The sequence below is a fragment of the Salmo salar genome, chromosome ssa11 (genome assembly GCF_905237065.1).
Source record: "Salmo salar chromosome ssa11, Ssal_v3.1, whole genome shotgun sequence".
Lineage (NCBI taxonomy): Eukaryota > Metazoa > Chordata > Actinopteri > Salmoniformes > Salmonidae > Salmo > Salmo salar.
Genome location: NC_059452.1, coordinates 20,490,620 through 20,517,855, shown reverse-complemented (window position 1 = coordinate 20,517,855; position 27,236 = coordinate 20,490,620). Strand labels below are relative to the sequence as shown.

General features: G+C 42.3%; 1 protein-coding gene across 2 annotated transcripts; it reads left to right on the top strand.

Moving 5' to 3' along the window:
• polr2m (RNA polymerase II subunit M) lies at positions 1-26,283 on the top strand. 2 transcript variants are annotated; one of them, XM_045688814.1, is made up of 18 exons: positions 1-457; positions 1,491-1,571; positions 8,714-8,803; positions 9,776-9,943; positions 10,154-10,246; positions 10,378-10,491; positions 11,241-11,393; positions 18,014-18,139; positions 18,640-18,768; positions 18,878-18,972; positions 19,064-19,169; positions 19,295-19,378; positions 19,663-19,769; positions 19,854-20,292; positions 23,831-23,958; positions 24,297-24,908; positions 25,037-25,268; positions 25,616-26,283. In XM_045688814.1, exons 1-18 carry the CDS (start codon positions 392-394, stop codon positions 25,757-25,759), a joined length of 2,967 nt encoding a protein of 988 aa, XP_045544770.1. In that variant the 5' UTR covers positions 1-391; the 3' UTR covers positions 25,760-26,283.
• Positions 26,284-27,236: the final 953 nt, after the last annotated feature.

The window sequence follows — 27,236 nt, the reverse complement described above, 5'->3', positions numbered from 1 at the left end:
GAGAGAGACGCAGTCAGCCAGGTGGAGTCAGGTGCTGTCTACATTCTGGGCTGGGACAGTGCCATAGTTCTATACAGTAGTAGAGCAGTAGGGACTGTGTGGAGCTGGGCTGTAGTCTAGCCCCTGACTGACTGACTGGCACTCAACAGGAATACCAGGCCTTGTTTATCAACTGGAAAATGAATTATACATAACACTGAAGAGAGAAACTTGTCAGAGTGGAACTTTCTTTCCCCTCCCGTCTTGTTCATTCACTCTCTAGTCTCTCTCCCAGTGGCTGGAGCTGGGGGCTGTGTGAGTTTGTACAGTAGTCTGGAAAGAGAGTGAGAGGAAGAGAGGGAGGGAGAGAGGAAAAGAGAGAGCAGGGGAGTGGACAGAGACCAGGGGAGACATGCTACGCTACAGCTCACCAGGATCGGTCATCACCACAGAGGACAGTCCAGAGCAGCCCAGTGAGGTAAGGAGCCCCAGGGGGCCACTCGGTCCCAGGATAGAACCCAAACATCACTCATTCGCCTGTCAGATGAGTAGCATGGCGTGTTGGTTTGTGTTAGTCAGTGTGTTTGTAGACTATCTGGTGTTTGTTTGCTTTTGTCTCCGCTCCCCCTACTCCCCGTTCACTTTTCTCTCTCTTAATCTGTTTTCCTCACATCTGCCTGCTCAAGGCTAGTTTTCGTAGCATGTCTACATCACAACTAATCATTCTCACTTTTTGAGTGTTGCCGGTATGTTGTAATTTTGCATGTGGCTCAGGGATATGTGTATCTGTTTGAGCTTGTAATGAGAGCTGAGTATCTGGGAGGCAGGGCTGTCATGTTTATTTGATCAGCCCAGAGCGCCTAGCAGACCGCGTCTTTAAACTGACAATAAAAGCCATTCTCACAGCTAATGAAGTGACACCAAAGGATTTATAGCCAACATGGAGTTGGATTAATCCTTATGATGATTACAGTGTCATGTTTCACTCTCAACCAAGAGATTACTTTAGCAATTAACACCTTTTAAGAAAGTGAACCTGCCTAAACATTGTCCCCATTGACAGACAGTATGTTAATCAGCTCCTAGGGCACCTTGGTTCTAAAGGGATGTATTGTGAACAAGATAGTGCTAGCTTGAAGTGGTAAAAGGCGTATTGATGCTGTTACCTCATTGCAGTAACATTTGCATAATTTTTGTTTGTGGTGTCACAGTCTATAATTATAAATACTGATGGTGACCTGTTGTATTTGGACCCCATCAGAAACATTCCACTGCTTATTGTAACACAACAATCAGGCTCATTACAACACAAATCTTGTGCTCACATGCTAGATCACATTACATATGAACCGATCCATTTTTATGTCATAAAGAGTGACACTGGGGAACACAACACATTTTAGTTTTCATCCAACTATGACATTGATTACTGGTGCATGAGCTTGAACTGAGTGACATTGACATTTTCTTTTTATGTCTGTGTGTGTTTCTGTCTGTTTTTATTCCCCCAGAGGAGGATCCGGCGACTCAGACTAACTCTTCATACTGGAGACAATGGACAGAATGAGACCAAGAAACCAATCTCAGACACAGTGAGTCCCAAAACACACACCCAGTCAGCCACACAGCCAGTCAGCCTCACACACCCAGTCAGCCTCACACATACAGTCAGCCTCCCACACCCAGTCAGCCACACAGCCAGTCAGCCACACACCCAGTCAGCCTCACACATACAGTCAGCCTCACACACCCAGTCAGCCACACAGCCAGTCAGCCACACACCCAGTCAGCCTCACACATACAGTCAGCCTCACACACCCAGTCAGCCACACAGCCAGTCAGCCTCACACACCCAGTCAGCCTCACACATACAGTCAGTCTCACACACCCAGTCAGCCACACAGCCAGTCAGCCTCACACACACAGTCAGCCTCACACATACAGTCAGCCTCACACACCCAGTCAGCCACACAGCCAGTCAGCCTCACACACCCAGTCAGCCTCACACATACAGTCAGTCTCACACACCCAGTCAGCCACAGAGCCAGTCAGCCTCACACACCCAGTCAGCCACACAGCCAGTCAGCCTCACACACCCAGTCAGCCACACAGCCAGTCAGCCTCACACACCCAGTCACCCTCACACACCCAGTCAGCCTCACACACCCAGTCAGCCTCACACATCCAGTCAGCCTCACACACCCAGTCAGCCTCACACACACAGTCAGCCTCACACACCCAGTCACCCTCACACACCCAGTCAGCCTCACACACACAGTCAGCCTCACACACACAGTCACCCTCACACACCCAGTCAGCCTCACACACCCAGTCAGCCTCACACGCCCAGTCACCCTCACACACCCAGTCACCCTCACACACCCAGTCAGCCTCACACACCCAGTCAGCCTCACACATCTTCATCTTCACCACCCTATGGATCCTGGATCTTATCTTTTCCCTCTCTCCCCTCCCTTAATCGTCGCTTCCTCAACCTGTAGTCAGTGCGCTCTGCCTCTCTCGCTCTGCCTCTCTTTCTTATTCACAGCCCTCTCTATCCCTCAAACACACACAAGTCAGGTGGGAATGTTTGTGAACTAGGAACCAGCTTTTATCCAGTTTAAGAAACATTCCATGGACTGTCTACACAATACAGAGACAGAGAAAGGTGGAACCACTGAGATTTACTGCTGCTATGTTATCTGGGCGGTTGGTTATGCAATTGTATCCACACAGGGGTGTGTACACCACACACACATACATACACAGCTGTGTCTGATTTTCACAGTACTCTGCACAAAGTTAGGAGCTGCGTGTCCCTTTTCATCTACAGTAGAACTCTCTTCAGCATGCACAAGCCTAGCTGACGACAGAATTACACAGAACCGCATGCTGTTGTCTGTTTTCAGATGCCGTGTATCATATATAATGTACACAACACATGATGACATCTTACTGTAAAATTGTATTGGTCGTCTTATACAACTGTTTAGCCAATAAACAATCACTAAACAATCACGGAACTCTTTTTAATTACACGGTACCTACTTAGTACACATAGTAGCCTACGTCATAATAAAGGCAGACATGTTGTTTGCCAGAGGTGGTTCGCCATTTTGCTCTGTTTGTGTTGAGAAGCTGTGGTCTGGCAAACTTACATCAGCTAGTTTGTAATGTAAGTGTTTGACAGCACACAGTGTGCTGCTTGGAATCACATTGAGGTTAGGGGAAGTATGGTTTCGGTCGCTCCTCCACAGAGACTGAGATAGTGACAGAAAGCAGAGAGATAGGTCCATGCTGTTCTTTGTACCTTGTACACTGTTCCTATAACCTGCCCCACCCCTTTGCCATCACATTTCAGCTGATAGCAGTGTGACTAATGGTGTAATCTGATGGTGTTTCCCTTCAGGAGGCTGTGCATGTTTACAGCCTGACTACCGATGAAAGACAACAGCCAGGTCAGGGTTGAACAGAGAGCAGCATAGAGGAGAACAACGTTGGGCCCTAGTTAATTAGGGCCCAGACTTTTTCCTGGTCTAGTTATGTGGTCTGGAAATACTCAGGGCCCTGCTGATGACACAACACATCTGTGCCAGTCGTATGGGGGCTGTGCCACTCTGCCACGGCCAGCTGTGCACTCCAGTCTGCAATGTGGTATCAGTCTGTGCTGAAGCTAGGCCCACTTAACGAGCCAACCAGCGCTAACGAGAGCAGCGCTCCGGAGCGGCCAGGACATATTGCACATTACATTAATAATTATCCCAGCCCATTAACTTCAGAGGCCTTACAGATAGAACATAAACAGAGGATTAGTATGTAAGGACGCACAGTGGGAAAGGAGGAGAGAAGGATGTTCAAAGTGCCCCCCCTCCAACCACATCCCCTCTAGCTTCCCTTTATCTATTGACTTAGCAGGCATGTTGAAGGCAGCTGAAATTGACATAACTCTTCCCTTGTTGTCAGGGTTTCAGTCAGTAATGCCAGTTCAGTATTCATCAGTACAGTACTTTGAGTGAATCAAGCAGTAAGCAGATGACGTCACTACGACCTACACTACCGTTCAAAAGTTTGGGGTCACTTAGAAATGTCCTTGTTTTTGAAAGAAAAGCACATTTTTGGTCCTTTAAAATAACATATAATTGATCAGAAATACAGTGTAGACATTGTTAATGTTGTAAATGACTATTGCAGCTGGAAAAGGCTGATATTTAATGGAATATCTACATAGGTGATCAGAGGCCCATTATCAGCAACCATCACTCCTGTGTTCCAATGGCATGTTGTGTTAGCTAATCCAAGTTTATCATTTTAAAAGGCTAATTGATCATTAGAAAACCTTTTTGCAATTATGTTAGCACAGCTGAAAACTGTTGTTCTGATTAAAGAAGGAATACAACTGGCCTTCTTTAGACTAGTTGAGTATCTGGAGCATCAGCATTTGTGGGTTCGATTACAGGCTCAAAATTGCTATGCACCTCTGGCAGTCTCTATGGGTGTGCCACAGGGTTCAATTCTTGGGCCGATACTTTTCTCTGTATACATCAATGATGTCACTCTTGCTGCTGGTGATTCTCTGATCCACCTCTACGCAGACGACACCATTCTGTATACTTCTGGTCAGGGCACAAAGCAGGGCACAAAGCAGTATTAGAGGTATATTAGAGGTATATAGCAGAGTGGAGTCTTTCATTATGCAAGCAATTTTGATACACAGCCAAGCTTAGCTAACATTATGTCAATTAAAGTAGTGAATAGTACATTCTTAGAAGAAAAGGTGCTATCTAGAACCTAAAATGATTATTCGGCTGTCTCAATAGGAGAACCCTTTGAAGAACCCTTTTTGGTTCCAGGTAGAATCCTTTTGGTTCCAGGTAGAACCCTTTTGGGTTCCATGTAAAACCCTTTCCACAGAGGGTTCGACATGGAACCCAAGAGTTCAAACCTGGAACCAAAAAGGGTTCTTCCTATGGGGACAGCTGAAGAACCCTTTTGGAACCCTTTTTTCTAAGAGTGTAGAATATTTCCCATTGCTTTTGATTTTGAGTTCTTCAGACTAGGCCTCTCTCATCTGGTTTCCCATGAATAAATAACACTGTCAGTTCAGTGAGGGTCACATTCCTTTGGCAGGACATTAAAACTGTTTTCACAGTCCCTTATTTGACTGGATAGAAGAAGAAAAATCAGTTTCTGTTAATTCAGCTTCAAAGAATCCAGGACAAAACTGGAATAAATGCTCCCTCTGCAAACATGCTGAAACACCTATATTGTAATATTTAAAACGCAAAAGAGGCTGACATATTAAGTTCTTTCAGAGGGTGTGGACAGTACCGGCCATAAAGCATAATGATGGCCATTCTTCTCTCCCATCTGTTGGAATTCACATTACCTATTTGGAGCCCCTCATCATTTCTTGTCAGCCTGCTCTCTCTCTGTGGATTATCTGGTGTGAAAAAGTGAAGCAACGTCCAGCTCAGGAGGCCATGAAACAACAGTGGCGTCATTATTCCCCATCTCTTATCTCTGCTGGATGGGCGAAGGACGCCTTCTCTCTCTGGCTGGATGGGCTGCAGAGCAGAGGTCTTGGCTGAAGTTCCTCTGAGCTAATATTTGTTTAGTAGGGAAGCTTCTCTTTTCTCTTCTAAGAAACAAGAGCTTTTTAGTTGTTGTCCAAAATATACAGTACCAGTAAAACGTTTGGACACACCTACTCATTCCAGGGTTTTTCTTTATTTGTACTATTTTCTACATTGTAGAATAATAGTGAAGACATCAAAACTATGAAATAACACAAATGGAATCATGTAGTAACCAAAAAAGTGTTAAACAAATCAAAATATATTTTATATTTGAGATTCTTCAAAGTAGCCACCCTTTGCCTTGGTGACAGCTTTGCACACTCTTAGCATTCTCTCAACCAGCTTCATGGGGTAGTCACCTGCATTTCAATTAACAGGTGTGCCTTCTTAAAAGTGAATTTGTGGAATTTCTTTCCTTCTTAATGCGCTTGAGCCAATAAGTTGTGTTGTGACAAGGTAGGGGTGGTATACAGAAGATAGCCCTATTTGGTAAAAGTCCATATTATGGCAAAAACAGCTCAAATAAGCAAAGAGAAACGAAACTCCATCATTACTTTAAGACATGAAGGTCAGTCAATCCGGAACATTTCAAGAACTTTTCTTCAAGTGCAGTCGCAAAAACCATCAAGCGCTATGATGAAACTGGCTCTCATGAGGACCGCCACAGGAAAGGAAGACCCAGAGTTACCTCTGCTGCAGAGGATAAGTTCATTAGAGTTAACTGAACCTCAGATTGCAGCCCAAATAAATGCTTCACAGAGTTCAAGTAACAGACACATCTCAACATCAACTGTTCAGAGGAGACTGTGTGAATCAGGCCTTCATGGTCGAATTGCTGCAAAGAAACCACTACTAAAGGACACCAATAAGAAGAATTGACTTCCTTGGGCCAAGAAACATGAGCAATGGCCATTAGACCGGTGGAAATCTGTTCTTTGGTCTGATGAGTCCAAATTTGAGATTTTTGGTTCCAACCACCGTTTCTTTGTGAGACACAGAGTAGGTGAATGGATGATCTCCGCATGTGTGGTTCCCACCATGAAGCATGGAGGAGGAAGTGTGATGTTGTGGGGGTGCTTTGCTAGTAACACTGTCTGTGATTTATTTAGAATTCAAGGCAAACTTAAAACCTGTTTGGGATAGGCGTCCCGCTAGCGGGACAACTTCCGGTGAAACTGGAGGGCACGCAATTCAAATAAATAATCATAACAATTATGGATATTAAACATTTAGGTACATATAAGTGTCTTATATCGGTTGAAAGCTTAAATTATTGTTAATCTAACTGCACTGTCCGATTTACAGTAGCTATTACAGCGAAAACATGCCATGCGATTGTTTGAGGACAGCACCCCACATCAAAATATTTTTCCACTAGCACAAGTTTCATACATTCACAAATAACGATTAAATATTCACTTACTTTTTGAAAATCTTCCTCTGATTTGTCATCCAAAGGGTCCCAGCTATAACATGTAGTGTTGTTTTGTTAGATAAAATCCTTCTTTATATCCCAAAAAGTCAGTTTAGTTGGCGCCATCGATTTGAGTAACCCACTCGTTCAACATGCAGAGAAGGAATCCGAAAATCTACCCCTAAACTTTGTTTCAACAAGTCAAAATAAGTTTCTATTTACTCCTCAGATACCCTAAAATGTAATCAAACTATAATATTTCTTACGGAAAGAAGTATGTTCAATAGGAAACCGATTTTAGCAGGTGCGTCCTGTCTTCATGGCACACGCAAACATGAATTTCCAAGACTGTCCCTGTACTAAAACTGATATTTATTATTCGTTTTTGAAGTTACAAGCCTGAAACCTTGAAAATAAACTGCTGACACCCTGTGGAAGCCATAGGAATTGCATCCAGGGAGCTAATTTTCAATATGACCTTTTACTTGCCATTCTAAGAGGATAAAATAAAAGTTTCTGGTTGGTTTTTCTTTGGATTTTCTCCTACCATATCTATTGTGTTATATTCTCCTACATTATTTTAACATTTCTACAAACTTCAAAGTGTTTTCTTTCCAATGGTACTAATTATATGCATTTCCTGGCTTCAGGGCCTGAGCAACAGGCAGTTTACTTTGGGCATGTCATTCAGGCGGAAATGAAGAAAAAAGGGGCCTAGCCCTAAGAAGAAGCACTTAATGACAGACTTCAACAACACAGGGGATGGTAAATGATATACAGTACCAATCAAAAGTTTGGACAAGCCTACTCATTCTTTCTTCTACGTTGTAAAATAATAGTGAAGACATCAAAACTATGAAATAATACATATGGAATCATGTAGTAACCAAAAAAGTGTTTTAATAAATATAATAGATTTGAGATTTGAGATTTTTCAAAGTAGCCACGCTTTGCATTGATGACAGCTTTGCACACTCTTGGTATTCTCTTGACAATCTCCACCTGGAATGCTTTTCCAACAGTCTTGAAGGAGCTGCCACATACACTGAGCTTTTGTTGGCTGCTTTTTCTTCACTCTGCGGCCCAACTCATCCCAAACCATCTCAATTGGGTTGAGGTCGGGTAATTGTGGAGGCCAGGTCATCTGATGCTGCGCTCCATCACAGTCCTTCTTGGTCAAATAGCCCTTACACAGCCTGGAGGTGTGTTTTGGGTCATTGTCCTCTTGAAAAACAAATGATAGTCCAACTAAGCGCAAACCAGATGGGATGGTGAATCACTGCAGAGTGCCGTGGTAGCCATGCTGGTTAACTTCTTAGGGCTAGGCCCCTTTTTTCTTCATTTCCGCCTGAATGACATGCCGCCTATCCCAAACAGGTTCAGAAACTCTTTCCCCACAAAGCATTATACTCATTTCTAAGATGTGGTCTAGAAATGAGTATAATGACTATTCCCAGTGATCAAAACTACAGTTGACTATGTTCAACAAAGATGGTAATCTGTCATCAAAAGTTTGATGAGAACAGGTACATGATCCATGCATTTAAACTGTACCCTTGGCCCATATCATTATCTGAAAGAGGGGAATGAGTTGTGCACATTGAAGCACATAATCTGCAGACTAAATATGTGGCTTTAAAAAAACAGGAATTCCAAGCATTCAGTAATAATCAGGTTACAGGGTTGTGAAATATCTCCAGATATTGTGAGCACACAGTTCATTTGTTTCTGTTTGTCTTCTCAGCGAGAGGAGAAGGTTGTCAATGGAACATGGAAGAAGAAGAACAGACTCATCCAGAGAGAGAGGCCAGCTGGCAGTGAGTCACCTGTACAGGTAAACTACCACAACCACAACATAAAAAGCTATCATGGTTTCCCACATAGAGGCTTTTGAAAGGGAAAGTTACAGAATGTTATGGTGAGAAAATGGGAAGTAACTTCCTGAATTTGTGGTCAACTCTGCTATTGGCGTGTGATACACAAATATGCAAGCTATGCACTGTCTATAAACAAGAACATTTAGAACCTTTTGTACTATCCTTGATATAACCTATCCTCAGATAATTCCAAGCATTGATTATGTCGATATGTAGTATTGGGTACAACCCTCTGCCTCTGGTTGAAACAGAGGTCACATGGACCTGTGTGCACAACCTGGTCTATCATACTAATTTGAGTGTCCTGGATTTATCGTCAAAGGCAAACAGATTCACCTTCCAGGGTTTATACTGGAGTCTGTGGCATAGTAGGACAGGCCATTGCTTTGGCTCCTCTGTTTTTGAATAACGTAGGGTAGATAACAGACTTAAATGCGGGCTCGCTGCCTGTCTGATCATAACATTGGAAACATATTGCTTCTTCACACAGTAAGACTTATTTATTGTGAGACTTTGATAAGATTCTGTATCTGTGTCACTCAGTGGATTCCTCTCATACTGTATGTTACTCTAAGATAACATAAAGGTGCTAGAGCCACTTCCTGATACTGCTGAGCTACAAAGGACCTGTGTCAGTGTGCACCTGTGCTCCTTGAGAGCCCTGTTGGAGAGGAACAATAGCAGGGAGACAGCGGGAGCTCATGTACTGGGTTGCAGAAACATGACACCCTCACTGCACTCTGTTTCCATCCCTGCTTCCCAACCTCCAGATTCAAGTGCTCAGCAGCAATGCTCCAAATACCTGGGCATGCGCAAGTAATCAAACGCACAAACACTCACATAGAGGCGAACACACACACACACATCTACAGGCTGGTAGAAAGTGTGTCTAGATAGAAACCTGACCGGGTTGATCCTGTCTCCCTCAGCAGCTCAGAGCAGCGACCAATGGGGAGCTAGAGACGTCGCTGCAGCGGCAGCACGGGCCCAAGGTGTACGGTGTGTTGCAGAGGACAGGCTCGGATAGACAGCAGGAAGTGATGGCGTGCGAGTGGTCTGTCAATCACCTGAGGGATGAGATGAGGTACATCAGGGAGGTGAGTAGAGATGGAGAAGATAACGATGAGGCTGATCCAAGTTTAGGAGTGTAAACAGAGCAGAGGCCTACAGTACAGTACACCTGACAGGCCTGCAGGGTATCCAAGAGCAAAACACCAGGATTCTGTAACATGGACAACGTTATGGATTTGCTAATTAAGCAATAAGGATGGATTACTTCAATCGTGTGTTATCTCTGTGCTGCACAGGTGAGAGATTCCCTGGAGAAGGTCAGAGAGCGGATGTACAGCCAGTCTGGAGGAATGCAACAGTCGATGCAGAAACTATCACAAGACATCAGGGTAAGACAATACACCAAGGCACACATGACTAATAAGACAGCTAACAGCTGGAAATCATTTCTCTTTCAATTTCTTATAAACACAAAAGGGATACAAAATCTGAGAATTGGGTGTGCTATGTGTCTCTCCAGACTGCCAACTCCCAGAGGAAGACTCTGGAGAAAGAGGTGAGGGTTCGGACTGCAGCCATGGACAGCTTCGACCAGATGAACAGCTCCCTTATATCTGCCAACATTGACCTCCAGGTACAGGATCAACGACTGTCAAACAGGCCTGTCACTGTCTCGTCACGGCCATCCCACTGGGCACAGAGCTACAACTTTAAAGCTAACTTAAAATGCATTAAATAAATAAAGATCTTTAGGGTTACGGTATATTTTGGAGTGTTATACATTTTCATAAACAATATATTTTATATCTTAAAATGATTGGAAGAGTTGATATCATGGAAAATGTGTCAATTTGCCCAGAGTTGGGACAAATTCTATGTAGATAATAAACAAACACAAAATGTCTAGTTTTGATTTACATTTGTGAATTCAATGTGAAATCAACCAAAAATGTCACCCTGTCATTGGATTTAAGTTAAAAGTTGGCTGAAAAAAATATGAAATTACCTTAAGTTGATGGCTTTTTGCAAATCCAATCAGTTTTCCACTTTGATTCAACGTCATCACATAGAATTTTGCAGTTGAAATGACGTGGAAACAACATTGGTTGAACCAGTTTTTACCCAGTGGGATGTCTCATAACCCTCCACGGAAAGTCTTAATCCTCTCAAACAGAGATATGCAGCACTATACTTCCTTCTTCTACTGATCTGTGGAGAGTGAAGGATATCCTGTCTGGTTCATTATACATGTTTGTTTTATAAAGTAGCTCTAAGCTGTTAATCTTAGTTTCAGTGTATGAGTCAATCTTTCTGCTCGTGATTGCTGCATGCAATAATGTCCAGGGTTGGTATGAGGAATTAAAGAACTAGCTTCCTTTGCAGAAATCTCTACTAGAGAGCTGTCACAATCGTGTGGACTCCCGGGATGAGATGAAGAGTCTGAGAAGCTCCTTTCAGCAGGCCGAGGAGAGGCTGAAGGAGAGGGAGAGGCAGCTGGAACTTGCCCAGGCTGAGAACTGCACACTCAAACTGAAGGTAGAGTACTACTGTAAACATAGCACACCAGCACCACACAGTGGATGGCACAGGCCTGGCAAGTGTTTGCTTTTTGTTTATGGGGCACAGTTTACTCTACTCATTAGTGTTCACAGGATACATAATCCTGACCCTGAAAGAGTTCCATGAAGTAGCAACGGTCATCACAATTGTTAAAAGGTTATAAAAACAATTCCAATAAATGCAAAAGTTGGACAATGGATGAAGATACTCAAAACTTTCAGAATTTTTGAAATCAATTAGATGGATGGTCTAGTCTAGTGGTGCTATCACCGCCGCGGCCTGGGTTCGATTCCCAGACAGGGAACACACTATTTGGCTCCCGAGTGGCGCAGCAGTCTAAGGCACTGCATCTCAGTGCAAGAGGCGTCACTACTGTCCCTGGTTTGATTCCAGGCTGTATCACATCTGGCCATGATTGGGAGTCCCATAGGGCGGCAAACAATTGGCCCAGCGTCATCCGGGTTTGGCCGGGGTAGGGCGTCACTGTAGTTAAATATATATATTTTTTAAATGGACAAATAATGAATGTATAGGGATTTTGGTGGGAATTGAGGTATTACATTTGTGAAATTTGCAGTTATATTTATATATGTATACATTTTCTAATGGTATCAGGTATTTTCTAACATTTTTTGTGTTAAAATAAAGAAAATGATATGTGCTTCATTTGTGTAAATACACTGGGTGTATTTGCATATATAAATGTGCTTATAAACTAGCTGGTTTGAGCCCTGAATGGTGATTGGCTGACAGACGTGGTATATCAGATCATATACCACGGGTATGACAAAACCTTTATTTTTACTGCTCTAATTACATTGGTAACCAGTTTATAATAGCAATAAGGCACCTCAAGGGTTTGTGGTATTTGGCCAATATACCACGGCTAAGGGCTGTAATTCGTGCTGCATTGTGCGTAAGAACAGCCCTTAGCCTTGGTATATTGGCCATATACCAAACCCCCTCGTGCGTTTTTGCTTAATTTAAAAAAAAGTCACATTGAGATTAAAAATCTCTTTTACAAGAGAGCCCTGTATACATTACAATAAAAACAGAACAATAAAACATACACATACACTACTGTTCAAAAGTTTGGGGTCACTTAGAAATGTGTTTTTTAAAGAAAAGCATTTTCTGCCCATTAAAATAACATTAAATTGGTCAGAAATACAGTGTAGACATTGTTAATGTTGTAAATGACTATTGTAGCTGGAAACGGCAGATTTTTAATGGAATATCTACATAGGCGTACAGAGGCCCATGATCAGCAACCATCACTCCTGTGTTCCAATGGCACGTTGTGTTAGCTAATCCAAGTTATCATTTTAAAAGGCTAATTGATCATTAGAAAACCCTTTTGCAATTATGTTAGCACAGCTGACAACTGTAGTTCTGATTAAAGAAGCAATTCAACTGTCCTTCTTTAGACTAGTTGAGTATCTGGAGCATCAGCAAGTATTAACAGTGTTTCCTATGTCATTAATATACAAGGTGAACAATCATGGTCCCTGAGAAACACCTTTTTGAATCTCAAGAAATTCAGAATTAACCCCATCTGTTAATATGGCCTGAGTTCTGTCGCTAAGATAACTCTGAAACCATAAACAGGCTGTATATCCCAGGCCTATTCTTGATAACTTCTTCTGCAAAACAGAATGATCAACAGTGTCGAACGCCTTTGACAGGTCAATAAACAAGGCAGCACAGCTCTTTTTAGCATCCAAGGCATTGACAAGATCATTAACAACTAGCGTGGCTGCTGTGGTAGTACTATGCCCAGGCCTAAACCCTGATTGGTTTACATTAAGAATACAATTATCGGATAAAAAGGAACAAAGTTATACATTAACCAAGGATTCAAGAATCTTAGCTAAAGAAGGTAGTATTGAAATGGGGTGATAGTTGTCAAAATCATTTGTATCTCCACCCTTATGGAGTGGCAGCACATATGCGGATTTCCATGCTTTTGGAATACTTCCTGATAACAACGTTAAATTAAAAATGTGGGCTACTGAGCCAGCATTAAGTCTGCACACTTAAGCAGACCAGGCTCCAAATGATCAGCCCCTGTGGATTTGTTTCTCTAATGTTAACATAGCATCCAGGACTTCTTTATCAGTGAATTTCCTAAAAGAAAAATCCTGACCAGCATTTTCAGTATCATTCAATAGATTTTCACCATCAACATCCAAACTACTCTTTTCAAGAGCTGGCTTTGAAATACATTTAAATATATAGCCTGTAGAGATAAAATGGTGATTAAATTCATTAATGATATCAATTTTGGCAGTAATAGGGCCAGAATCTAAATTAATGTATTGGGGGAGAAGAGGAGACACAACCCTTCAGTGACATAACTGCTTTCCAAAATGTAGCTGGGTTCCCTGTACATTCAGATAGTGTATTAACATAATAATCCGATTTTGCTTTTTTAACTAGTTTTACACACAGATTTCTCAATCCCCCTGAAAGACTGGCAGTCTGTGCCGAGTCTGTGAATCTAGCTTTGGCCCAGGCAGCATCTCTGTTGTGTATGACTTCAGATAGCTCTGGACTGAACCAAGGGCAAGACCTATTTTTAATTCTCCGTTTTTAAAGGGAGCATATTTATCTACAATACAATTGAAAACACTTGAGAAGTGGCATTGTTGAATACTCGTTTCTGATTGGCTTGAACGGCATTCTAGAGCGTGTTCAATTTTCCTATAACATGGTATATCAGCAGGGTAAAATTCAATGGCTATAGTTCATTCTTACATGTTCTATGTTTGAGCTGGTTGTGATGGTTTGGTTAGCTAAACCAAAGATTTGAATAACATATCTCATTGTTATATCTGTGGCTAAACTAATAACTGTGTTTTGTTTGATTACCAAGGCAACTACTGTAGCTATCTAGTAAACGTGCTAGTTGCAGTGGATGTTGAACACATTTCTAGCGGCAAATGTGTTAAATTATAGCCATGGTATAAAAGGGATAATGAATTTGGGGCTCTATGCATTCTCGGGAAAATAATGCAACTCCGGAATCCTAGAGTGGTGGAACACACCTTCCACTTCTTTGATTATTTTCCATAGAACACATCGCCCCTTGTTGATTATTCCCTTGCATAAATTCGTGGAACGGGGCTGCAACCACTTGCTCTGTCTAGGCCTACCTGCAGTTACCTGTGCTGTCTAGACTGCGTAATTAATGACTGTTGTCACGTTCTGTTGCATAATTCAACAAGTGTGTCAATAGCCTCGGATTAAAAATCAACAATTTGCGATATCAGACATATCACCATAATCCGAGTGTTCATTTTCAAAAATTGCTTTCATTTCAGCGCATCTAACTGTATTAAATTCATAACGTTAAAGTTATCGTTCTTCTCTTTCTTTTGATGTAAAGTCCAGAGGATGTGTTAAATCCATGACAAAGTTGCATGGTCATCTGCCGTGTGCATTGGCCATGCAGAATTTGGGGTGATAAGGCATCTGCAGCAGTCAGTGCATTCACACTTCTTGAGCTTCTCAGAGCAGCGCAAAGCTGTTGTGAAGGAAGTTGTCAAGGAAGTAAGTTTGTGTTTATACAGGACCTTCCACCCTCACCTACTGTCAACCAATCATGTCAATGCAGAGCTATAGACCCCTTTCTGTGTTTGCAAACATTGCTGCACGAGGACGATGCGTGCAAATTGGTGGCAGATCAAGAGGGAGTTCTTATAGAACGCCAACAAAAAAAGCCTATATTCACATGTTGCTAATGAGTGCATTTCACACTACTTTTGGATTATAATTGGATTGTAAGGCTCGTATGAATGTACTGCTTAATGTAATGTTTGTGTCATCATCGCAAATCAACTGCATTATACTTAAAACACTTTTTGGCTATATCTTTGGCTAGCTTTTGCTACAGCATACAGTGGGGGAAAAAAGTATTTAGTCAGCCACCAATTGTGCAAGTTCTCCCACTTAAAAAGATGAGAGGCCTGTAATTTTCATCATAGGTACACGTCAACTATGACAGACAAAATTAGAAAAAAAATCCAGAAAATTACATTGTAGGATTTTTAATGAATTTATTTGCAAATTATGGTGGAAAATAAGTATTTGGTCAATAACAAAAGTCAATCTCAATACTTTGTTATATACCCTTTGTTGGCAATGACACAGGTCAAACGTTTTCTGTAAGTCTTCACAAGGTTTTCACACGCTGTTGCTGGTATTTTGGCCCATTCCGCCATGCAGATCTCCTCTAGAGCAGTGATGTTTTGGGGCTGTCGCTGGGCAACACTGACTTTCAACTCCCTCCAAAGATTTTCTATGGGGTTGAGATCTGGAGACTGGCTAGGCCACTCCAGGACCTTGAAATGCTTCTTACGAAGCCACTCCTTTGTTGCCCGGGCGGTGTGTTTGGGATCATTGTCATGCTGAAAGACCCAGCCATGTTTCATCTTCAATGCCCTTGCTGATGGAAGGAGGTTTTCACTCAAAATCTTACGATACATGGCCCCATTCATTCTTTCCTTTACACGGATCAGTCGTCCTGGTCTCTTTGCAGAAAAACAGCCACAAAGCATGATGTTTCCACCCCCATGCTTCACAGTAGGTATGGTGTTCTTTGGATGCAACTCAGCATTCTTTGTCCTCCAAACACGACGAGTTGAGTTTTTACCAAAAAGTTAGATTTTGGTTTCATCTGACCATATGACATTCTCCCAATCCTCTTCTGGATCATCCAAATGCTCTCTAGCAAACTTCAGACAGGCCTGGACATGTACTGGCTTAAGCAGGGGGACACGTCTGGCATTGCAGGATTTGAGTCCCTGGCGACGTAGTGTGTTACTGATGGTAGGCTTTGTTACTTTGGTCCCAGCTCTCTGCAGGTCATTCACTAGGTCCCCCCGTGTGGTTCTGGGATTTTTGCTCACCGTTCTTGTGATAATTTTGACCCCACGGGGTGAGATCTTGCGTGGAGCCTCAGATCGAGGGAGATTATCGGTGGTCTTGTATGTCTTCCATTTCCTAATAATTGCTCCCACAGTTGATTTCTTCAAACCAAGCTGCTTACCTATTGCAGATTCAGTCTTCCCAGCCTGGTGCAGGTCTACAATTTTGTTTCTGGTGTCCTTTGACAGCTCTTTGGTCTTGGCCATAGTGGAGTTTGGAGTGTGACTGTTTGAGGTTGTGGACAGGTGTCTTTTATACTGATAACAAGTTCAAACAGGTGCCATTAATACAGGTAATGAGTGGAGGACAGAGGAGCCTCTTAAAGAAGAAGTTACAGGTCTGTGAGAGCCAGAAATCTTGCTTGTTTGTAGGTGACCAAATACTTATTTTCCACCATAATTTGCAAATAAATTCATTAAAAATCCTACAATGTGATTTTTTCCCCCCACTGTATATCATTCCAGCTAACAACTGCTGCATCCAAAATAGTTATTTTGCAAAGATCAAAACTAAATATAATCTTAGCGTCTGTTCAAGTAAGAATCAAATTGTAAGCGTATGAAAACTCCCAAAAGTTATTTTGTTTAGAATGAATAAACACCTAAATCTAGGCTATGTTGAATGCTGATGGCTTTCTTACTGCCGCCAAGAGTCGCGTGACATCCGTGTACTAGATTTTATTTAGCTAGGCAAGTCCGTTAAGAACAAATTCTTATTTACAATGACGGCCTACCCCGGCCAAACCCTCCCCTAACCTGGACGACGCTGTGCCAATTGTGCGCCGCTCTGTGGGACTCCCAGTCACGACCGGGATCAAACCAGGGTCTGTAGTGACACCTCTAGCACTGCAGTGCGGTGCCTTAGACCACTGCGCCACTCTGGAGCATTGGATCTATAAGGAACCCTCTGCATTGTTACAAAATTTGAGACACAAATGGCATAATGTAATCATGTTTGAATTACTGGCCGGGCCCCCATTGGTTTCATTAGTCAGTCTCACTCAAGTATCACATTAAAACCTGCAAATATTTCTCTCCACTCTATGGAAAAATTTGTAGAATTGCATGAAATTAGTTGTAAAATTACAAAATCTCTCCGCCCTACGACAAAATGCGAAGAATTGCAGTAAACTTGCTTTAAAACGGCAACATTTTCTGTACGCTCCATTGCAAAATGTGTAAAATTGCATGAAATTAACTCTAAAACATAAACACTTTCTCTCCACTGTCAAGAGGGGGGCTGCTAAAGTGTTTTGCTTGCAATATGATGGATATCTCTCTCTGGCTTACTCCATTCAATTCATTTCCCTCTCTACTTCAGTCTCAGAATGCTCTGCTTGATTTCACACACTTCACGCTCTGGTTATTTCATTCAACGTTTGATGTGACTCCCCTGATCCTTTGACTGATTGCCTTCTCTGACCTGGTTTGTCTGCTCTGACCACTGAACACTCAACTTCAATTCTATGTGATGATGAATAACAGGTTATTGACAGACAGTTCAAGCTCAAAGAACCAATCCTCCAGATTTGAACTATTAACATTATGCCGGACTCACTAGAAAAATACAGAATCAATAGACATTTCTACATTAATTATCTTTAGCAAGTCTTTGAATCGTCACATTGTTGTATGAAATTGACTGATAGATGTGCTTGTGTTGTCCAGGTGGAATCGTCTCAGGAGGCCAACAGCCATGCAGTGCAGGAGGTGACAGCGAGGCTACAGAGACAGTATGAGGAGAGACTTCAGGAGGAGCAGAGGAAACACAGAGAGGAGATAGAGAAGCTACAGGTACTGCTGAGTCTCCTTCTGATATCACTTCAACCAAGCCCCTGCCTGAAGAGAAAGGGCGGGGATTGATTAATCATGTGAAAAGCAAGGCCGGTGATGTTTTCACCATCTTACATATTAATGAAAAGTGTATATGTAGACCACAGGAGACTGCTGAGGGAGAACAGCTCATAATAATGTCCGGAATGGAGCAAATGGAAGGGAAACCATGTGTTTGATACCATTCCATTGATTTTGCTCCCACCATTACCATGTTCTCTCCAATGAAAGTGCCATCAACCTCCTGTGATGTAAACCGTATAAAAGGTTCCAGTTTCACTCTGCTCATACAAGTGGTATGATTCTCCCTCTAGTGGTACAAGTAACTCACTATGGTACTGTTAAATGTAGAGTAGTCTAACTTCTAAGTGTTGATATGATAATGAGCCCAGATTAAATTGAATGTTCTCTGCCTAAAAGCTTTTAATATATTTTGTTTACCATCAATATATTTCAACTAGGCCCAAATTGACAAGTATATTAGGCGATTAGAGGAGGCAGAGAAGAATGCTAAGATTGCGGAGGCCAAGATCGCTGAAAGGGACCAGAGGATCAGTGAGGTGGAGCGCCTGCTGGACTGTATGGGACAGGTAAGACCCAGAATAACGCATGCAATAATGCATGCAACAGTATTTACTGTAGGTGTAATATGTCAAGTCCTTTGGGCAAGAATACTATAATAATATGTATTTTTTGCAGGAAAGGGGCCATCTTCAGAATAAACTGCAGGAATGTGAACAGCGTCTACGCTCGATGGAGGTGACATACAAAACAGATGCAACTGTAGCAAAGAGGTACAAATGCCAAAACAAAAATGGCATTTTATATGTTCCATCCCATTGAAATTAAATACTGAAGTGATAACACTATAATTCATTATTACAGTTCTCAAAAGTTGGAAGAGGAGGCAGGGGAGCTCCGTGAGAGAATCAAACACCTGAATGACATGGTGTTCTGTCAGCAGAGGAAGGTCAAAGGCATGATAGAGGAGGTGAATGACTAAGAAAAGTCTCTCTCTCTCTGTCTCACTGTCAATGGAAACATGAGTACACTGACATATAAATGTTATACTGATATGGAATGTTTGTTTCTTTTTTTCATCTTGAAAATGTAAAGGTTGAATCATTACGAGCTAAATTGGCACAGAAGGACATGTTCATCTCAGAGCTTCTGGACAGAATTGCTATTGTGGAGTGTGAGGTGAGACTGGACTGCCACCACACTATGTACTGTCCACTTCCCGAACATTATGAATGTATGGTGTTTTTTTCCAAACTTTAACTTTATGGGTGCATTCATGTCCAGTGTTCTCCTACGTTTCAGATTGTCAATCTGTGTGTTGTGCTTTGACATTACTCTACCTCTAAATTCAGTGTTACACCTTTTGTGACATCATCTGTCTCTGTTTGGTCCACTTGGATTACATCACATCCACCTCATTTGCATGGATCTGACTTTGTTCCTTCCTCTTTTCTTCTTCCTAGAATAATGAGTTAGAAGACAAGCTGAAGTATTTTATGTCTGTACAGAGTGTGCCAAGGGAAGTTGTGCAAACCAGAGAGATAGGAGTGGGCTGTGATCTGCTCCCCAGGTATGAACCACTGGCTCTATTATTTCCTGTAGTTGGGGTTCTCTTTTAAGTTTCTCATTCTGTTTTCTCATTTTACTTCCACAGACCTGAAATACAGGGGTATGAGGTTGAAACTAATGTCCAACCTCCAGCAGCACAATACCAACCCAGACCAACCCCAATCCATCCCTCTTCTATAGAATACCTAGGACAGTCTAGGACATTCAGATCAGGTCCACCGCCACCCAGCAGACTGGAGTCTAGTTTACTGAGGTACTCTCCTCCTGAGTACAGTAGGTATCTGTCAACCAACTCCTCAAGATCCTTTGGAACACTAACCAGTCCAACGCTGTCTTCGTCTGGCCCTCTAAGCCCTGATCAGTCCAGTACAGAAGAGTCTTCCTCAGTTCCAATCACAGATACAGCCTCAAGTCCAGAGGTGGACATTTCATCCCCATCCTGTTCTCAAGCAAGATCAAGCCCATCCAAAATCAACACACCTTTCATGAAACTTATGGAGATAACAGCAAAGATTAACAGTGAGTAATCACATGAAGAAATACTTTTTATGAAGGCTATTCAGTATACTGTATAAGGGACAATGTTGCATATTGTGTAAATAGTCTACTGTTCTGTAAATAATACTTGAAAGTATCCTTTTGAAGAATTATGTTTGGTTTTGTGTACAGTGAATGTTCTTGTATAGTTTATGGAATTTTGAATTCACTATCATGTATGAAGGTTTATATTTATACTGTATCTTTTTCTGACATTTTTAGTTTGCACTGTATAAATGAGATGCAATATTATTTTAATATTAGTCAAATTATGTACAACATATGTAAAATATATATATATACTTTGTGCCTTTATTAACAGCTTAATCACTGATACTCCACAACGGTGATGATAATCGGTTGTTTTTTATCTATTGGATAATATGTAACTATATCTGACAAATTGAAGAACTGTATTTCTACTGATTGCTATCCCTGAGCCACTGGTATAAGTAATTTGTCTTCACTGCCAGGACTGTGTATATGATTAGTTATGATAAGCGTGATGTGCCTTTCTTGAATGATACACATCCAGTGCATACTAATGAAATGAGTGTATGTTTTGAAAATGTGCCATTGTACCAATGCGGTGTTTTTATAATCATTCATGAAAATGTTTACTGTCTAGTGGCTGAAATTGTTCATTTTGTGAAGCTTTCAGGGAGGTTATATGTAGCATACAATGGTTTATATATACACTAGATGACTATAGGGGGCACTGTGTTGAAGCCACCATGGCTCCCCCACCGTTTAAAATAATAGTTTTGGAACCTATAGAAATGCATTTATTAATGTCTACATTCTTTTTTGCCACAATTATTCTATTAGCGACACCGTAATGCATACTTTTAAATTATATAATGTGAGCTAAACATAAAACGTTAAAAAATATATAAAACATTTTCCTTAAAGTATATGTATTTTTAGATTACTAATATTTTTAGATTACCCACTACAACTAAATTCTTAAATACATGTAATTTTGTCCTTGAAATATTTAATTTAAATATTGTAGAATTCCAAGCATTCCTATGTAGCAGCTGTATACCACCCTCCATTCCAGTGCTGGCTTGCTTCTAAAACTTAGCAGGGTTGATCCTGCTTGGTCTCAAGATGAAAGACCAGATGCTGCTGGAAGTGGTGTTGGAGGGCCAGTAGGAGGGTACCCTTTCTAAATATCCCAATGATTGGGGACATTTCCCTGTGTAGGGTGCAATCTTTTGGCTGGGATGTTAAATGGGAGTCCTGGCTCTCTGTGGTCACTAAAGATCCCATGGCACTTATTGTAAGAGAAGGGGTGTTACCCCTGGTGTCCTGGCTAAATTCCCAATCTGGCCCTAATACCATCACAGTCACCTAATCATCCCCAGTTTACAATTGGCTCATTCATCCCCCGTGTAACTATTCCCCAGGTTGTTGCTGTGAATGTGTTTTCAGTCAATTTACCTGGTAAAATAAAACAATTAATGGAGGAATGCTCCTATTGGGGAGTGCCAACCATCAGCAATCCAAGTTTTATAAAGTCATTGGTCGCATCAGTGTAATCTTTACTTCTCAACGCTCGGTGGCGCCACCCGATCAATTATCTGTGTTTCATCTCTATTTACATGCCATATGATATGAAGCAGCTTTGAAAGTATTTTACTGCAAGGTAAGCAAATACATGAATGTAGGTAAATAACATGTAGTTTATGCCATACTGCTAGCTCCAAGAGAATATTCAAACACTCAAACGAAGGCTTGTGTGGAGGAGTAACATACTATAGATTCCTAAAATGTAACAAACCTCTATGGTATGATCATTGGACACTGTGTTAACTAATCTCCAGACGAGCTTCAATGCCATACAACTCTCCTTCCGTGGCCTCCAACTCCTCTTAAATGCAAGTAAAACTAAATGCATGCTCTTCAACCGATCGCTGCCCACACCTGCCCTGCCGCCCAGCATCACAACTCTGGACGGTTCTGATTTAGAATATGTGGACAACTACAAATACCTAGGTGTCTGGTTAGACTGTAAACTCTCCTTCCAGACTCACATTAAGCATCTCCAATCCAAAATTAAATCTAGAATCGGCTTCCTATTTCGCAACAAAGCATCCTTCACTCATGCTGCCAAACATACCCTAGTAAATCTGACCATCCTACCGATCCTCGACTTCGGCGATGTCATTTACAAAATAGCCGCCAACACTCTACTCAACAAATTGGATGCAGTCTATCACAGTGCCATCCGTTTTGTCACCAAAGCCCCATAGACTACCCACCATTGCAACCTGTACGCTCTCGTTGGCTGGTACTCGCTTCATACTCGTCGCCAAACCCACTGGCTCCAGGTCATCTATAAGTCTCTGCTACGTAAAGCCCTGCCTTATCTCAGCTCACTGGTCACCATAGCAGCACCCACCTGTAGCACGTGCTCCAGCAGGTATATCTCTCTAGTCACCCCCAAAGCCAATTCCTCCTTTGGCCGTCTTTCCTTGCAGTTCTCTGCTGACAATGACTGGAATGAATTGCAAAAATCACTGGCGCTGGAGACTCTTACCTCCCTCACTAGCTTTAAGCACAAGCTGTCTGAGCAGCTCACAGATCACTGCACCTGTATATAGCCCATCTGTAAATATCCCATCCAACTACCTCATCCCCATACTGTATTTATTTATTTATCTTGCTCTTTTGCACCACTGTATCTCTACTTGCACATTCATCTTCTGCACATCAATCACTCTAGTGTGTAATTGGTAAATTGTAATTACTTCGCCACCATGGAGTATTTATTGCCTTACCTCCCTTTTCTTACCTCATTTGCACACACTGTATATAGATTTTCTTCAACTGTATTATTGACTGTATGTTTTGTTTATTCCATGTGTAACTCTGTGTTGTTGTATTTGTCGAACTGCTTTGCTTTATTCTTGGCCAGGACGCAGTTGTAAATGAGAACTTGTTCTCAACGTGCCTACCTGGCTAAATAAAGGTGAAAAAATATATATATTGTCGGTACTTGTCTTACTGAGTTTTGATGTAGTCTTTGCTCGACAAGGTCAAGTTAGGAAGTGTAATATGATTAGATAGGGTTAAAAAGTGGAATGGGGTGGTGTGTTTTTTTTTTTTTATAGAGGGCAATAGTTGACAGGGCAATTTTCCTTTTTCCCAATTTTGAATTACCGTATCAATAATTTAATTTTCGTGAATGGCCTCCAACACCAGTACAGTAGGTGGCGGTGTATGCACCTAAAAGTTGGATGCGATCCGCCAACCAAATCCTAAAGCAAAAGAAGAAGAATATTGAAGGTAACGTACTTCCGTACTACTTCCGCTTACAATTGAAGCGCGCCGGCTTCGTAGCTACCAAAATACAAGTTCAAGCTAACAGACAGCTGAAGATGAAAGTATATTTTATTGAACAACAGAATCCCGTTAAGTGTAACGCTAATGGACTAACAAAGTCATGTTTTTATAGGGTAATTTGAGCTATTCGGTAAACTTATTTGGGCGGGTTTTAGACTAGTAGCTACTAGTTAGCTAACAATGTTCTCGTCATCGTGGGCAGCTCCATCAGAACGCCAGGGGCAGGTGGGGGATCTTAAAACCAAGAGCAAAGAAGAACTTGCTGAATTACTGTCACGCCAAGATACATTATTATCTAACAAGTAAGTAACTTCATCAATATAAATTATTATCTAACAAGTAAGTAATTTCATTCATCTGACAGAAGCTAACTCAAATTATTAATTAGCTGCTACAACAACATTACATTCTTCTAGTAACTTCCAGCTGTTGGCTAGACAGTGGTGCCGGTTTTGGCGCATGTGTGTATATGCTATCCACCTCAATGTAGGCTAGCTGAACTAGGGAAATGCGTTTTACCCTGAATCTGACATTGCTTTGTTTTACTATCACTGCCAACTACATTTTCTTAAAGTTGAGCTGAAAGCAGTAGTTGGTTATTTCTTGTTGACAGACTGATTTGATATGTTGTTATCAACAGGAGGTTCATACAGACCCTTCCAGACAAAGGGAAGAAGATTTCAGACTTTGCAGAGAGATTATGCCTTGCTCTTGCCCACAATGAAGAAGAGGAGAGGAAGCAATGTATGCTGTCATCTGTCAGGACAGAGCTGCAGTTTAAATACCAGCAGGCTTTGACACAAAGACAACGTGGTAGCCAGAATAAACCAGGAACGTCCCAACATAGGAGACAAGCTGGGGACACAGCTCCTGGAAATGTCCAAGAATTGGACGTCTCACCTCTGTCACCTAATGTTCAGGAGAGAAAAACAGTTGACACGCTGCAAGAAGACAGTGTGTCCAAAGTATCTGCTGCTGAAACCATGGAGATGGCCCAGGCTGGTGGTGATGCAGGGGCCTCTCTAGACTCTGACAGGACAAAAGAGAGCGACCTAGCGGAGGCCTTGCAGAGGGTCACTCTGTCTGACCACTCAACTGGCTCAAGTGGATCCCCTAAAGACACATTCAACAGACCTGCTACTGGCAACCCCTTCCTTGGAAGGCAGCCACAGAAGAAACCACACTACATAGAAGTCCTGGAGAGGACTGAGAAGGACCCAGCTATGAGGAGACAGAAGTATAAGCCTAATCAGTAAGTCCACGTTGTCTGAAAGTATATAACAATACTGTATAGTTCAGTGATGCTGCCTTTAATTATGGCGATGCACTAGTATTCTCACCTACTAACTCTTATATTAACTCTTCCTGTAATGTTTGCAGGTTTGCCCACAACACAGATGGCTCCCCGTCAGGGTCTCTGTCACCCAGCCAATCTCCTGGAGGCTTATTACCATCACCGGTGCTCTCCGTTGAGGCCAGGAGGGAGCGAGACAGGAAGCACATTGACGACATCACTGCTGCCAGGCTCCCACTGCTCCACTACAACCCTGCCCAGCTGCTGACACTGGAGCAGTCAGCTGACCTGCTACTCGAACAGACCAGGAAACACCAGGTGAGTCGCGCCTGGGTCTGTCTGACACATCACACAACAGAGGAACATTAAGGTCTGTCCAACAACACCAAAATGCTCACTGCTCAAGGTAAGTTACGCCTGATCAGATGTACGATCAGATTACATGAGGGAATTAAATGTGTTATAAGTGTTGGGGCAACGTCTACCTACCTATTCCATTATCACCACAAAAACACTGTGATCATCTGATGATGAACACTCCCTATGCTACTTCCATTCATGGTATAGTATAGCAGCCTAATGCTTACTGCTAAGCACTTGCTCATTTTTCAGGTTAATTACCCTTTTAATGTCAGCATCTCTCCTGTATTGTGTGTTTCCCGCAGGAGTTGCAGGCCAAGCTGGCAGCCCAGAAGCTGTCTGAGGGGCTGAGGTTCAGCACAGGGAGCTATGTTGTGGAAGGGGGCCCGCTGGGCGCCTACAGGGAGGTTCATGACGACGGAGCCCAGCTCTCCTCAGAGGAAGACTAATCCAGGGGGCCGCAGCAAGGAAACTCTGGTGACCCCTGACCTCTGAGACAACAGTCTCTGTGCCCTGCATCAGGGCCTATGGAAGGAGGGGATTGGCAATTCAAAGGCGAGAGGCCTGCCTGAGGAGATGGGAAGGGTCATGGGCATCGGGTGGTTGTGAAGGCACAGTGGGTGTCCCTGTCTTGTCTATCCAGGGAAGTGAATTGTGTGGGTCTTGGTTCACCATCAGTGATTCACTGAGTTGTCACCCAGTCAGCATCCTGTCCAGTTTATCAGAGCTGCCACAGAACCTTAGGCCTCCCGTTGGGTGATGTGTTAGCCTCTTGCAGGGAGCATTAGGTATGCTATCTCACCATGTTGTCAGAGAGTAAAAAATCAGTTGTGTGATGAGGCTGCGATGTTGTTGCATTTCCAAAAGACTGCAAAGTATTGACCATATGCATGTGAGAAATATAAAGGAAATATTTTTTGTATGATCTTTTTCTACAGTGTTTCTTATTGAAAATAAAACTCTGTTCTTACCATATTTTGGTTGATCATATTCTAGAAATGGGAACAAAGCATCATAGCCCTAAGTTGTGTGAGCTCTGAAAATAAAGATGGAAGCGGTTAATTGCGGTCTAAGACGGAGAAGTGTGCTGACATTTTCCAGCAGAATGTTTTCTTAACCCCACCACGGTTTGATGAGAGCTATGACTCAGCCGTCATTTAGACCCTGTGATGTTATCAGTGGAGAAATCTGTGACACGCTTTAGAAGATTAATATACGGTCTAGTGAAATATTGCAGCTTGATGGAATCGGGCCCAATGGCTGAAATACATCTGGCTTGCATCTGGCTCATGTTACTTCCTGGAGTGGCAGGGTATGATGGGATGGCAGCAGACTGACATGCCATTTTTCAGCTTTTTTTTATTAATGCTGATAAGGAGTGCCAACAACATTAAAAACTCTTCCCAAACATCCATTCCCATCACCTCCAGTCCAATCCTCCCTAATAGTTATACAGACCCATTTTAACTTTAGTACAATTCAGGAATTTTAATGAGGAGAAAGAGAAGTGATTGAGGCGAGCTCGGGGGAAATGAGGGAGAATTCATGTTGGTCTGTCTGAGCTCCATGGTTGATGCCCCTTGATAACCCCTGATAATTGCTGCTGAGCCATTGGTGGGAACTGCTATAGAAAAAACCACCATCTGGCTGCTGTGTGTTTAGACACAGGTCTGATGGACTCCAGAAATCTCTGCTCCGACGTTCAATAATAAATATGTCAGCGAGCTCAGGAGAGGATCTTCCTCGTACTGGTATTAATTAGGCCTACCTTGCTTACATAAATGTGGAGACTGTTACCAATTACGGGGTTGCATTTTTCCTACAGCTTTGCTCCATGGTTTCTGGCCTGTGCTATCACTCACAAGTACATAGTGAGTGATGAGCTGGAACCAAGCATGCGTTCTATGGCCAGAGCCTTTAAGTTGT